Source organism: Microplitis demolitor, chromosome 1 (genome assembly GCF_026212275.2).
Source record: "Microplitis demolitor isolate Queensland-Clemson2020A chromosome 1, iyMicDemo2.1a, whole genome shotgun sequence".
Lineage (NCBI taxonomy): Eukaryota > Metazoa > Arthropoda > Insecta > Hymenoptera > Braconidae > Microplitis > Microplitis demolitor.
The window spans coordinates 14,873,835-14,890,566 of record NC_068545.1 but is presented as its reverse complement, the minus strand read 5'-3'; the positions used below and the strand labels follow the sequence as shown (position 1 = coordinate 14,890,566).

The 16,732-nt window shown below is 30.3% G+C and overlaps 1 protein-coding gene across 2 annotated transcripts in view; it reads left to right on the top strand.

The window, feature by feature from the left end:
• The window catches only part of LOC103578206 (uncharacterized), a 165,651-nt gene that overhangs the window by 81,390 nt on the left and 67,529 nt on the right, over positions 1-16,732 (top strand). For both annotated transcript variants that reach the window (XM_053740202.1, XM_053740199.1), the window contains exon 3: positions 6,147-6,290. In XM_053740202.1, coding sequence (XP_053596177.1) covers positions 6,147-6,290 — 144 coding nt within the window. The remainder of the gene's footprint in view (positions 1-6,146; positions 6,291-16,732) is intronic.

The window sequence follows — 16,732 nt, the reverse complement described above, 5'->3', positions numbered from 1 at the left end:
ATAATTTAATAAATCGTTTAATTTAATATATACCATTTGTTTCAATTAAAAAAATTGTCTATCAATTTTTATTATAAAAATCGGTCTGTCAGTTGACCCTGCAAGCCAGCCCCAAAATTTCCCGCTGTTTTCGAGCTCTTTGAGCTCGAAAATACTATTGTATGCCTTGTTTTCGAAAAAGAACGTTTTTTACTATTATTTCTCAAACGATATCTCACCAATGAATTAACCGATTGAGACGGTTAAGATGGTAATTGACACGTTTCCTTGAGTTCTGCAGCTGATCAGATTTTACAATTAATTTATGTAGTCGTTTATGAGAAATTGCGAAAATACTAAAAAAAATTTTTTTTTAATTTTTTCGATAACGGTTTCTCTTGAACGAATGAACCGGTTTGATGGTTAAGGTAGCATTCGACGCGGCTTATGAAGCTTCAGAGCCCAGTCGATTTTGGAATTAATCCATAAAGCAGATTACAAGTTATCCAAAAAAAAAAACATTTTTGAAAAAAGTTTATTATTGGAATATCTCTGAATGAGCCCTACCAATCAAGCTCAATTTTTGTAGCTTTTAGATATTGACAAGCCGCGTCGAATGATACCTTGACGATCAAAATCGGTTCATCCGTTCAAAAGTTATAGATATGTATGTTAGGGTGATTCGTTTTGAACGAACATTTTTTTTTTCGCTCCCACAGCAAAATATCATTGTACGCATAAAAACGAAATTCCCTGAAAGTTTCAGCCCTTAATCTTACGTCTAAGTACTTTAATTTTGATTTTAAAGTTTTCCCATTTAAAATACATAGGAATATTAGATTTTTTTTTTAATTCCCTATAACTTGGCGGCATTTCATGGCACTATCATGCCCATAGGGGTGATTTGTAGATAATTAGCTGCATTTTAAATGTGCTCACGACAATTTTATTATAACTCGTATATTTCAGTTTTTATGCGAGATAGAAGTCATATTTTTGAAAAAATACTATATTTTTTGCACGTAAAGGCTAAACGGTTAGAGTTACGAAAAAAAAGTAAACGAAAATTTTGTAGGAAATTAAATTCTCTATAAAAAAGGTCCCATTCATGAAATCCATAAAATCCATAGGTTAAAAGATATAAAACATTTAAGAATTTTTTTTATTAAATGTTGAGAGAATAATAAATATTATGTGGTTTAAACTAAAAAATTATACACTTTTTTATTATTTTCTCATGTTTATATACAGCAAGATAATAATTTGCGTGATTGTTTTGTTGTGCACTTTCCTCCTCTATTTTTGGCAATGAAAAATCTGTACTATATAATAGCTAGTGCAGAGATTGGCAAGTCAACTCCTTTTTCGTCTGAGAAGATATGAAATTCTAAATCGAAATCTTGCAGAAAAGAGGAACTGTCAGCGCACCGCGGTTTGACTTTGAACTTTTTTATAATTATTCACAATAAGGGCGCTTTTGATTAATCGCTATGCACTTGAGCTTTCAATAAATTAAATTTCTTCTTGAAGGTCCTTACTATATTGACTATATCTTCAATTATATTATTCAGTTTTCGAGGTTACTTTTCGATGTTAATTGCTGTGCGCGCAGATAAGTATTTTCTCTAGATAAGTAATTAAAAAATCAACAACATTATTTGTTTACGTAATATATTAAAATAATTCATTCATACAGTTAGAAAAATACTTAAATTATGACGGAAAAAATTAGTATTAATAAAGTATACAATTATTTAATCAGATTCGAGTCGACTAAACTAAATGAAAATAAATTACCGACTTATCGTGATGTTATAAATGTTTTTATGTACAAGCATCGTTATTTGAATTTTACAATTCGACAAAGCTCAACTGAAGTAATTAATGATGTGCACGGTATATGGAACAAATTTTGTATGCCGATCGGTCGTATACAATATTACATAAAAAAATTTGAAAAATTTTATAACTTATATAAAGAATTAAAAGTTAACCGCAACAAAAAAAAAATCACCGACTCAACAAAAAATAATCAAAAGTTTCAATGGAAAATTGGATCAATTATTCGATATTGCTAAACGCAATGAAACTGAAATTTTGCCAGATCATTTGCGTAAATATCTAACAGAATGTTGTAAAAGAATAGGAGTTATAAATCTGCACCAATTGAAAATAAATTACCGGAAGATTTATGCATAGAGTTGAGTAAAAAATTATCACAGACTTCGATATCAGATATTGCCAGTAGTCAATCGTCAAAATGTAGTGATTTTAAGCATGCTCATTTTGATTATGAGGACGAGAGTCCTCCAGCTAAGACTAAAAAAATAAACATCATGACACCAGACTTTGTTTCCACATTAGATCGTACACAAACCAGCAATAGGCAAGCAATGTACATAATCGCTTCGGTACTCGGCAGTCTTGGATTAGATAACGATGATTTTAATCTAAGCTATTCAACCATTTTTAATGCTCGTAATAAATTCAGAATAGATATTGTGGAGGCATTAAAAAATGATAATAATATCGTTAAGTGTCTTGTCGTCCATTGGGATGGAAAATCACTTCCCACTGTTTTAAGCAAAAAAAAAGTGGAACGACTTCCGATTGTAGTCTCCGGAGTTGGTACTGAACAACTACTTGGCGTTCCAAAACTTAACAATGCAACAGGATTTAATCAATCTGGAGTTATTTTTGAGGTGTTGAACGAGTGGAATATTGTTGAAAGAGTAAAAGCAATGTGTTTCGACACTCCCAGCGTTAACACTGGTAAATTATTTAATTATATGAACAGAAAAAAAGAAAGCTCGAAAATTTATCAGTTGGCAACATATTTTTTACTTTGAATTCATATTTATATAGTAATAATTTTGAAACAATGCCATAATTTAATAAAAGATAGAATTTTCTTTTTATCAAAATTTGAAACATATAAGAAAACAAACTTCATGATTTGCTAAAGTTAATTTAATAAATATTACTTATTTGATTGATGTATGTCATAAATTAATTAGATTTCATACTATAATTATTAATTGATATCTAAAATCAAAGATTTTTATTTACTTTTTAAGATAATTCATAGTAGTAATTTTAAATTCACAAAAATGAATTAACTGATTTGCATAGAATATATGAAAATACTAATTAGTGATGATAAATTCCGCTTCTAACTATTTCGTATTAATCTTCGAGATTTATTAATTATTGACGAAAAATATCATTTTTTGCTTTTTTCTATAAATTGTTTATATTCTTTTTTTTTCAGTTTAGAATTACTTGTTTGTAAATTTGTAAATTAATGTTGTTTCGTAAAAATATGATGCCACTTCAAAACATTTTTTTCTCCCCTCCGGGCGAAAAGCGTCAACTTTTTTCTCGCTGTGTGAAACGAAGTTGACGCTTTCCGCTTCCGTCGCGGAGAAAAATAGTATTGACACCTTGGGCAGTAAATAAGAAAGCCTCAGATCACATGTTTGTTGACCTCGGCTTCGCCTCGGCCAATAATTACATGAGATCTGAGACATTTCTTACTTTCCTGCCCGAGGTGTAAAATATACTATTTTAATTTTTATATTAATCTTAATGTAGGTCTTCAGAACGGAACATGCACGTTATTAGCCCAAAAATTACAAAGAGATTTATTGTATCTCGCATGTCGTCACCACATTTTTGAAATAATTTTATGCAATGTAGTAGAAGTTGCTTGGCCAATTACAACAGGCCCAAATGTGCCTATTTTTAAGAGATTCCAAGATTTTTGGGAAAATATTGATCCATCTCAATATGATATTGGAATTGATGACTTAGCAATAAAAGACATTCTTAGTGAAACAAAAGAAGATAAACTTCGTTTTATAGAAACTCAAGGTATTAATTATAAAAATTAAAATATTAGTTAATAATGCAACATATAGAATACTAGTTTAAATAAAAATTATTTGATTCATTTTAAATGATTTCCGATCATCATGTCCTATGATTATTATCCTCAACATAAAAATCCAGGACAAAAATATCCCGAACGAAAAAATCTGAGACAAATACAGATATTTTCAGGATTTATCCTGGTTGATCAGGGTTTTTTATTTAGGATATTTTTGTACGGATGAATGTGCTAAGATTTTATTATCTAGTATTTTCTTGTCTCAGATATTGTGGCCGGTTACCATTTTAAATATTTTAATAATAGTCAGTTTACAGTTATTAATAATTAATTTCATTAGTTTATGGTAATTAAATGATAAATACTATAAAATAATTAATATCAATTGGTATTTCATATTATTTACAATTTTTTTCATTAGGATCATTTACCAAGAGATGATTATCGTGAGTTTTTGATGCTTATTTATATTTTTTTGGGAAGTGTTCCCAAAAATGGCGTAAAATTTAGAGCTTCTGGCTCTATTATATGTCACAGAGCTTTTAACCAATTAATGTATAAGCCTATTTTATTCTACAGTCAGAAATATACGGTAAACAAATGAGAAAATAATAAAAAAATGTATAATTTTTTAGTTTAAACCACATAATATTTATTATTCTCTCAACATTTAATAAAAAAAATTCTTAAATGTTTTATATCTTTTAACCTATGGATTTTATGGATTTCATGAATGGGACCTTTTTTATAGAGAATTTAATTTCCTACAAAATTTTCATTTACTTTTTTTTCGTAACTCTATCCGTTTCGCCTTTACGTGAAAAAAATATAGTATTTTTTTAAAAATATGACTTCTATCTCGCATAAAAACTGAAATATACGAGTTATAATAAAATTGTCGTGAGCACATTTAAAGTGCAGCTAATTATCTACAAATCACCCTTATGGGCATTATAGTGCCACGAAATGCCGCCAAGTTATAGGGAATTAAAAAAAAAATCTAATATTCCTATGTATTTTAAATGGGAAAACTTCAAAATAAAAGTACTTAGACGTAAGATTAAGGGCTGAAACTTTCAGGGAATTTTTTTTTTATGTATAAAATGATATTTTGCTGTGGGAGCGAAAAAAAAAATGTTCGATCAAAACGAATCACCCTAATGTACATACATCCATACATACATACGTACATTCGGACATCATTTTGAATTTAGTCACGATAGCTTCCTTGAACCTCAAAACGTCAAGATCTCTTAGAAATTCGATTTTTGAAAATCGGATTGAAACCAATAACTTCCCGAATTTTTGAACATTTGCAATTTTCTTAGCGGGAAGTTAAAAAGAAAGAAAATAAACATAGTTGCTTTATTTAATATTTTACGCTTATTTTTTCTATTGCCAATATATTTAACTTCAGTGAAGAATTACTTTTCTCATGGACATAGTAATCGTGAAATTATCAACTAATTGGCTTATAATATCATTTAACCCGGGTACAAAAATTTCAAGCCGAAATAATGATAAACAGTTTTCTCGGCCAAAAAGTCGTCGACAAAAAGTTTAGATAGTCAACACAAGGCTAAAGAGTAGCTAGGCCTAAAAATAGCGGATAATGAAGCCTAAAAAAACCGAAAGTAGGCCGATTCAATTGATCGGCCAATTTCTGGTCTGTTTATTAAAAATAATAAAATTTTTGCGTATTTTCGGCCAAATTTAGTTTTTTAGCTGAATAAATCTTTTTTGTCGTTTACAAAGCAGGTATACAAATAGAAGATAATATTTTTAAATAAACTATGTAATTATGTCATTATATCCATGAATTCATAAATGAAAAAATCGTAAAAAATTAAATAAATTGAAGTGAATAAAAGCGATATCACCATCCTTTAATTGAAGTGTACGTACCCTGATCAAAAACAAAACTTGATTTAGACTTGGTTACCTTAAATCCTGACTAAGTAAGCCAGTTGAATCTAAAAAAGGCGAATTTGCCTCGTTTTTGACTTAACTGGCTTACTTAGTTACGATTGAAGGCAACCAAGTCTAAATCAAGTTTTATTTTTGACCCGAGTAGAGATGTTTTTATGAGAAATAAAATATCTGTCCGTAAACTGTATATACAAAAAAAATAATGTATACCCATCAAGATCTCTATGGTGATAAATTGACTTGTATTGGAGCATTGTTATTAATATATTTACACTTTACACCTCAATTTCTCGCTTATTTAATTTCTGACAAATTGAGTTAATATAATTTAATTATCTTGTTGTTACAGGTTGGTTTTCTGTTGTGCCGAATAACAGTCGTACCGGTAGTGCAAGAGTTTACAGAAAAATTAGTGCTTTAGTAAGAGCGGGTGTTCCGGCTTTTCTTCTGGCAAAACCTCTGCGAGCTTACACTCTTACTCACTCGAAAATGGGTAAGTGTATTTTACATTTTTGTAGATTGACACAAATTAATTAATATATTTGATCTCTGCTAGCATATTGCACACCTCGCGCGCAAATGTGCTCAACCAGAGAGGAAAGTACGACGGACCCAGGCTTAGCCCAAGTATGTAGGATCTTGGGCCAAGCTTGCAAACTAGCCTTGGTAGAAGCCTGGAATGATAGCACAGGGCCAGTCCTGGTTGCTAGACCTGGATCATGCTTCGTTGCTAGACCTGGCTCATACATCGACGAAACAAATTAATTTAAAAAAATTTAATTATTATTAATCTCGTAGAGTTCATTGTCATTAATGTTTAAACTATCTAAGGGAGATTGTAACAGGGTAATTTTCAACCTTGCTAAATTTGGCCCCTTTATTGATTGATCTTAATAAGGGCGTCACTGGAAGATAAGACTCGGCCTTCCAGAACCGGAGATGTTAATTTTAGAAAATTCAGGGTCGTTGAATTTTACAAGAGTGAGGAAGGATGAGGAATTAAATTTATTGCACAATATTTGAATTAATATAATTAACAATTTTATTTATCACAAAACAATTTTACCCACCGGACTTTATTACATTGATTAATTAGTCTCCTGGACTTTATGAATTAAAATATTTAATTGGCCACTGGCCTGATCCCTTGGATCTTTATGAAATTGAGTCCCGTGGACTTATACAATTTTGGAAACTTGCCTGATCCCCTGGATCTTAATAAAATTAGTCCCCTGGACTTTATTTATAATGGCCATCAGCCTGATCCCCTGGATCTATATTAAAATAAAATCGGCAACTTGCCAGATCCCCTGGACCTAATTATTTCAAAATAATTAATTAAAAATTCCCCTGAAATCATTTTATATCGCACACACACACACATACCCACACGTTTTATTTAATCAATTTACTGTCCACTGGACTTAACTCACACACACACACAATTCAAATTTTCCTAATTACGAATTCCGATTTTAAGAGTTAATTTTAGTGACTATTAATTTTTCCTTTGTTTATAATCATTTACTTTAATTCACAAAATTTCCCAGTATTTAATATTTTTTCCATCAATTGATATATTTTACTGACTCGAGCGACCGACGCTATCTCTCAGTACTTCGCCCGTCTCAGTCTATCTCTCTCTACTTCGTGTCTTTCTTTCTTTCTTCGCATTCAATTTTAATTTCTTTTAACAATTTATGGACATCAACTTATTACTCAAATTTAATTAATTAAAATCTCAATCTTTATCCCGATTTTCACAGCACTTAATTTTATCTTATTAAATACCGATTGATTTATTATATAACAATGATTTAATAACTATTATAATTTCTGGCCTCCTGCCAAGAAATTTTCCTCTTTAATTTATAATTAATGATTCATAAATTCTGGCCTCGCTGCCGAGAATTAATTGACCAAGCACATGGTTAATTTTTACTTAATTTCCTCACAATAAATTCTGGCTTCCCCCGTCGAGAATTTATTCTATTGGAGACGCTGGTTTATTAATACTTTCGATGGTTTTATACTCGATATTAATTAGTTTATTAATTCTGGCTTACCTGCCGAGAATTGATTTACACACAGCATTACGATGTTAACACTCAACTTTGCGCTTGTTCACCCGATGATACCCTTGGCGTCTATCTAGCTTCCCTTGGTCTTTCCTTGGTTTCTGGTCTTCTGGATAAGGCTCACGGCAGATGGACGTCCGTTAGGCTTGTCGGCTCGACCGACTCTCCCCGATTTTGCTGCTGTCCTGTTGTTATATATTTTCAGCTCGGCCGTTTTCGGCAACTTCCAGAAAATGGTCTCCCCACTTAATTAATTTTGGGACAGAAGTCCAAGCTTCTTCAATTAGCGCATCCGGCGACAAGTCGAAAATCTCTAACGGATACTTATTTGGGGTTTCGGCTCGGGTAACTGACCAGCCACGGAAAACCACGCTTTTCCTTGATGATAAATTTTACCCCGTTACAAGGTAAATGATGTGAAAAAAACTCAGTGAAAATTCTGCTGGGCTGTGGACGTGAACTGCCGTCCTTCTGATTGCTGGCTCTGAACGTTAGCTACTGGGTGAACCTACTAATGTTGAACTAATACTTTTATATGATCTACTTATTAAACCATAGGTATATCTAAACTTGGGTAATCCTACCTTTGCACAATTCTGGGTTGCCATTGAATGGCCAAAGCAGGGGCACCCAGTCTTGGCCCTAGCACGGATAATCATTGTAACGACCAAGGCTAGGGTACCCAGTCTTGGCCCAAGTCTGGGCTGCCATTCGATGGCCGAGGCTAGGTTACCTAGTCTTGTCCTAAGATCGGGTAATCATTGTAACGACCAAGGCTAGGGTACCCAGTCCTGGCCCAAGCCTGAATTGCCATTGAATGGCCAAGGCTAGGGTACCCAGTCTTGGCCCAAGTCTGGGCTGCCATTGAATGACCGTAGCTAGGTTACCCAGTCTTGGCCCAAGCTCGGGTAATCATTGTAACGGCCAAGGCTAGTGTACCCAGTCTTGGTCCAAGTCTGAGTTGTAATTGAATGACCGAGGCTAGGTTCCCCAGTCCTGGCCCAGACTCGGGTAATGATTGGGATGGCCAGGACTGAGTACCCAATCTTGAGCCACACATAAGTCAATATAGGTGTGTCAAAGCTGAGTTTCCCAGTGCTGGGCCAAGTGGAGCCCCGTTGTTCAACTCTGGCAGCTTCTGCATGGACAGTGTTCTACGAACAATTTTCTATGTGCGACTATTTTGCTCATGTGAAAATATTTCTACTTTTTTTTAACTTTGCGAAGATGGGTTTAATTGTACACCAGAATAAGGACAATTTTTAAAGAAACAGTTTCGACTTAGTATTAAATCGACATTATGACAATCAATTGAAATAAAGTATTTTAGTCCAAGAAATCAGTTCTGTAAATTGTCTCGTATGATAGTTCGTAAACACGAAATTTCTCGATACACATAATAACTCAAACCATATTCTTTTTTCATCAGCTTTGTATTTTTCATCTTAAAAACTCTTTCGAAATTTACTATTTGAATCCTATTCGTTTATTTGTAATTGATAAGAAAAATCTTAAACCCGAATTAACTAAAATGTAGCTGCTATTTTTATTTTTACTGTTGTTATTATATCTCAGTTTCGCTGTCTTTTATTTTGTCTCTCCATAAATTACTGGCAGGAGCACCAGTCTGACAGTAGGATTGAAATAAAAGAGCGACATCCAAGACACAAAGGCGGGATATTGAATAAAACAAATTAACCTCAAAATAAAAAATAAAATAACTTAATTATAAACTTAAAAGGTGAATAATAATTTATAACGAAAGAAAATAAATGACATAAATGAAATTAAAGTAATGATTAAAAATAAAATAAACAATTAAGATGTCCACTTCAGGATTTTCTAAGTTTTTTTTTTTTTCATTTATAAATATGTTTCGATAAAATAAATTCCGAAATATTGAATTACAATTAACTTAGAAGTATGATTTCAAAGCGATACATTTATGTTTCATGACTATATAAGTAAAAAATTTTCATTTCTCTAGTTTTGAAATCTTACCTTACTCATAATTCAAATATTATGTAATTTAAAAATATAAATGTAAAAAAAAAATGGTCTTAAGCCAGAATTTTTCTGTAAAACTTGTTCTTATCCCACAAGCTCACACTATATCAATTCAGTATCGTATAAGATAATTCGTCGCGACAGCACGGTAGAAAACGGCACGCACCGTGATATGCCACAAACCACGATTTGTATCCCAGTTTAACTTTTTATTCTGCGTTGACGTTGGTTATAATGTTTCAGTCATGCTCGGCTTGATACTTTTATGCTGTGTTTTCAGTTTGTGCTCCTTTCTCTATAAACTCAGTTCCTCAAAAGTCCTGCGTAAACGCAGCCGTTAAATGCAAAACGAGAGCCGCACGCAATTCTTAAATTCCGTAATTCGTTTACACCAAGTCATAATAAATTAGTTTTTTCGGAACTTTACGCTACAGTTAAATAAAAAAAAAAAAAAAGTTTAAACATATCAATGTTTTCATAAAGACAAGTTAAAAATAGCATATACTATAATGCATAACAGTAATATAAATATTCATAACGCGATAAATAATGAATAGACGTGAAATTCCATTTTTTTAATACTGATAATTTCCATCTAACATGTGACAATGTATGTATTAGACTGCTTTTTTTTTTGCGACTATTTTTTTTTCGCTCCCATCCCGAAATTTTGTTAGAAATACCCTCAAAAAAATTTTCTGAGAGTTTGAGCCCTTAATATTAAGGACTTTCCCAGAGCAGGTGAAGATTTCCCATTTAAAATACAAGTAAACTTGGGTTTTTATTTATTAAACTTCTATAACTCTGGGGCATTTTATGATATCATCTCGCCTAAAGTCAGGATTTTCTCAGAATTAAATGTTCTACAAAAGTGCTTATTGTCGCGAAGTTGTAACTCATACGGGTGGGGTAGTACGAACCACTAAACCAAATTTTTCATAGAATTCTTGTTTTTTCTCTCATTATCTCATAAATTACAAGACCTAAAGAAAAAATTAAGGTGACAGTTTTATAGGAAATTTAATTTCCTACAAAAAAAGGTCATAAGCAGCGAATCACTCAGAATGACATTTTCCGAGATATTAGACAAATAAAAAATCAATATTTTCTAAGATTTGATTCGACATTTTATAGGAATTCAATGCTACGTAAACTTTAATAATTAATATCTCATAAAATATTAAGTTTAATGATTTGGCGCTAAGGACATTTTTTGTAGGAAATTAAATTTTCTATAAAATTGTCATTTATATTTTTTCTGTAGGCCTTGCTGTTTATGAGATAATGAGAGAAAAAACAAGAATTCTATGAAAAAATTTGGTTTAGTGGTTCGTACTACTCCACCCGTATGAGTTACAACTTCGCGACAATAAGCATTTTTGTAGAGCATTTAATTCTGAGAAAATCCTGACTTTGGGCGAGATGATATCATTAAATACTGCACAGTTATAAAAGTTTAAAAAAAAAAACCCAAGTTTACGTGTATTTTAAATAGGAAATCTTCATCTGCTCTGGGCAAGTAATTAATATTAATATTAAGGGCTCAAACTCTCAGGGAATTTTTTTGGGGGTATTTTCAACAAAATTTCGGAGTGGGAGCGAAAAAAAAATAGTGGCAAAAAAAAGCATTCTAGTATGTATATTAGGGTGTCCCAAAAAAAAACAAATATTTTTTTTTAACCTGTTATGAGCTCAAAAGTTACTTTACATTATAAAAAAAATTCTCACTGAATTTTAGCCAGATATCTTTAAAATTGAACAATCACCAAGAAGGGACCCCTTTCCCATTTAAATACACGTAAAAATTTTTCATTTTAGTTTTTTGTTATTAAGACGATGAAAAAAATTTTTTTTTAAATTCTACCTAGCATAATACTGTAAAAAATTAAATTCTCTACAAAAAAGTGCTGATGAATTATGTACATCAAACGAACTAGGAAAAAGTTACGGGGCTTCAAAGATCGACAAAAATTAAGTTTCCTCAGTGTTAAATTTTTTCTTATTATTTTTTATTTTTATTCTATCAAAATTTTTTTTTTCAAATTTTGACAAGCACAGCCTTGTAGGAAATTTAATTTCCTACAAAAATTATCAAATATCATGTATACGTCAAATGAATGAGGAAAAAGTTGCAGGGCTTTAAATGACAACGATAAATGAAGTTCACTTTTCATTGACATTTAAGTTCTTTTGATCATATAATGTCATCGAACTTGGTTTTCAGTTTAAATCATATTATCAACAAAAAAATCGATAAAACGTAGTTTTTAATATTTTTGTCGGATATTTCATATTTTATTGTTTCTTACATGAGTCAAAACTTATTTGAATCCTGATTTTGATCCCTGACATTGATTTCTGCCTCAATACACTTATTTTACTGAACATAATCAGTCACTAAATTTTAAAAACCGCTTCATTGATGATTTTCGATTCTTAAATTTTCAAACTTCAGCATAATACGTAACTTGTTAGAGCTTGAAAAGATCGTAAAAAAACAATTGCATGTTATAGCATTTTCGAGCTCGAAAATATATCTACACTAATGTTTCGAGCTCTTTGAGGTCGAAAACAGCGGGAAGTTTTGGGGCTGGCCCGCAGGGTCAACCGACGCCTAGATTTTTTTTTTGTATTTCTTTAATGTATTAGTCTATCTTATCGATCGATCTAAAATTTTCAGAATAGTTGACGACCAACAAACTCTTTCAATTGCCGCAAGAACCATCTCAATTGGTTAATTCATTATAGTCTAACAACCAACTTAAATTTGTCAACACATATTTTACGGTATCTGAAATTTCGTCCAGTGAGACTTCTATACCCAGTAAACAAGCAATGGGTACTATTGGGGAAATGGGAAAATATTTTTGGAAATTTTCTTTTCTCCATATTGTTAGCGTAAGAAAATAATGATTTAAAAAAAATTTTTTTTTCTTAAAAACAATATCTAATTGTTTATAATCGTTCTTTTTTTCATATTTTGATTATTTAAATAAATAATGAAGGAATCGTTTTTTTTTTCTAAAAGTCATAATTTGCATTTCTAAATATAATGGCAAAAATTTTTTTTTTGCCATATTGTTGCTGGTTGCTGTTTTTGTAATTTTTTTATGTTTTTGAAAATATTTAATTAATCCATTTTTTTATAAAAAAGTTAGAAACAAATGCCATGAACAAATTTGAAAAGTAATTATATAATGCCTAACAAGAATATGTCGTCAGTAATACCTGAAAATTAAAAAAAAAATTATTTAACATACATTATTTTAATTTTTAATTTTTTTGTTACTTCGAAAATTTATAATTAATAAAATAAAAATATCTTATAAACTTTCATAAAGTCATCTTGTTAAGTATGTTTATAAAAAGGGCTCCAAGAAACAAAAAATTTATAGATTAATTTTATTTAAACTTTTATACCGCCTTTTATGACAACACAAACCCGTAAAAAAAATGTTAATTAACAATTGAAAAATTGTGATATAACTTTTATTACCACGAATTCATAATATTCTTTAAAGTGTCTGGATGACACCAGAATTTTTTCTAATTTTTTAATTAATATTTAAATGCATAAAAAAATTATTTTTCTTTATGCCTGGACGAAAGTACGTGCTTTCGGTCTTTAGTTTACGACAGAAAGTCTAACTTTTTTGCCGTGCTGGGATTACCCGCGCGCCATCTATAACAGCGGACGGAAAGAAAATAACAGCGGGACGAAAGAGTTATTGTGCGCACTGTTACCGGTTATACCTATCCTACTCTCACTTTGATAAGATTTGATGACACTCTCGCTCATATTCATAACCTCAAAACTTGTTTACAATTAATATAAAATTTATAAGTCTGTGTTTTTGAAAAAGTAAAATTTACTAAAAATTAATAAAAACTGAAAAATTATTTTTAGAAAATTTAGTAATTTGAAAAAAATAAGAAATTATTTATGATACTGAAGTTAGCCGACGCCTAGTACTTTTTTAATTTTTTTTTAAACGATAAATTATAACTAAAAAAATTATTTAAAAAATTATACCTACAGTTTTTTTAATTTTCTATAAGTGCATATTTTTATTTTTTATTTTTTCGTAATTGATTAAAAAAAAAAATCCGAAAATTGTTAATTGTCTGTTAACTTAAGGATCATAATTATTTCTTTTAACAATGTGTAATGATAATTTTTTTTGTAGATGTATTTGATGCCTGCCCCCGACCAGCAGCACTCGCTTCGCTCGTGCCGCAAATGTTGGGACAGGCATCAATACATGCTAAAACGAAGTTATATAATTTATACATCTTTAATTTGTCAAGTTTACCGCTTTATAAAAAGGTCTCTTATGTTTGCCGTGCATATTAGACTCTAAGGACCTTTTGTGTAGAGAATTTTATGTTCTACACAGAAAAAACAGTTAACTTGAATCAAGGAAAATATTCTTGATTCAAGAAATTTTTAACTCCCCGCTAAGAAAATTGTAAATTTTCAAAACTTCGGGGAGTTATTGTTTTTGATCGATTCGGTAAACCAAAATTTACTTGCACCAAGTAAACAATTATCTTGAAATTTTTATCTTGAATTAAAATTTTTTTTCTCACGTCAACATATTTTTACGTTTAATTTAAAAAATTTTCACTTGTTACAGGAGTTCATACTTATTAAAGTAAGAGATATTTTTTTTGAAGCAAGATGCATTATTTTTTTGTAACAATCTCGCATGAAAAAAAAAAATATGTGGAAATTATATGCAACATATATGTCACATATATAACATACATATGTGCAAAAAAAAAATATGTTGACTAAATTTTCAGATAAATGTATGCATAAATGAAAACATAAATGCTTACATAAAATAAAAAATATATAATGCATATATTGTAAATAAATGATATATAAATGGAAATATATATGTGGCTATATATGTAACCCTGATTAAAAGAAACGATTTGTAATGTTAAACTTCCATAAGAATGGCGATTCAAAAGTATTCAACGTCTTCAAAAGCATTGAAAACTATTTAAAATTTTTTTTTTCGAATCGTTTCAAATCGTTTCTTTTAATAAGGGAAACATATATGTAGACATTTATGCCGACATATATCAAGAAATCTATGTCGACATCTATGCAGTCATACCTTGTTTAATAATATTGATCGAAAAGAGTTAAAAATGATGAAATTCAAATTCTCTTCAATAATTTCAATTTATTTGAATCATTTCACAAATGCCGCTGGGTAATAGATAACGTGACAATTGATATAAACAAATTGAACTCTGTTCGGCACAAGGCCTGGTAGCTCAACTGCAGAGTACTGGCGTAAGAACATATTGGTCTGGGTTCGATTCTAAGTTCGGGCAAACAAAATTATTTTTCTTTAATTATAAATAAGCCCTACTCTAAGAAATCCTTTTCTGAGTAATTCCCAAACCGTTTCCTCCACCAATTCCCATAGACAAAAAAAAATTTTTTGATTTTTGTCGACTAAAAAATTATTTTTAAAAATATTTATTGTATACATATATATTTATGCGTGCATACATGCATTCCTATATGTATGTATTAGGGTGTCCGTTATTTACCAAATTAGATTTTTTTACTTGGCTATGATATAAATCATTTATTTGTGATCCAAAAATGATAAAAAAAAATAAAAAAGTTTATTCTAATGCCGTTTAACCCTGCCTAAGTAATTATATATTCTCATTTTAGTACAATGAGAAAAATTTTATTACTTGCTTAAATATACGTGCACGGCAAGGACTAATACATATTTTTGTAGGAAATTTATTGCTCTTCAAAAAAAGTTTCTTACACTTTTTTCGTAAATCCAACCATTTAAGTGATATCGAAGCTCAAAGTTGATAGATTTAAAAAATAATGTTTTTCGACTGAAATTCTATAACTCCTCAACAAACCGATATTAACTTAGCCTTTTAACAGAGTTTTGTCAGAAATTTACCACCCTACAAAGAAAATCTCTTTGATTTTTCTAATAAACTCAATCGTTTAAGAGATATTTAAGCTTGAATTTGACAGAAAAGTTTCACAAACCAACTCAAAATTTAGCTCCGATGATATAAAAAATTTCTTTTATTTCGAGCTTAAATATCTCTTAAACAGTTGAGTTTATCAAAAAAATTAAAGAAACCTTTTTTATAGAGCGGTGAATTTTCAACAAAAAATTGTTGAAAGCCTGTGTAAATATTTGTTTGTTGATAAGTTATAGAATTTTAACCGAAAAAAAAATATTCTTTAAATCTATCAATTTTGAGCTTCGATATCACTTAAATGGTTGGATTTACGAAAAAAGTGTAAGAAACTTTTTTTGAAGAGCAATAAATTTCCTTCAAGAAAGTTTATAGCGCCTAATTTTACGTCTAGGTATTAAAGAGTTATAAAATTTCAAACAAAAACGCAAATTTTTATAAATAAATCAAACTTTGACCTTTAATACCTCTTAAACAGTTGGACTCATGAAAAAAACAGAAGACACCTTTTTTGGAGAGCGGGAAATTTCCTACACGTATTAGTTATTGCTGTGCACTTATTTTTAAGCAAGTAATAAAATTTTTCTCATTGTTTTAAAATGAGAAAATATCATTACTTAGGCAGGGTTAAACGGCATTAGAATACACGTTTTTATTTTTTTTTTGTCATTTCTGGATCACAAATAAATGATTTATATCATAGCCAAGTCAAAAAATCTAATTCGGTAGATAACGGACACCCTAGTATGTACACATGCAATCACACACAGAAAAAAAAAGTTATCTTGAGTCAAGAAAATATTTTTGAAGACAAACGTTTTCGGGAACCAAGTCAAGATTTTCTTGAGCCAAGAGAATTTGTCTTGGT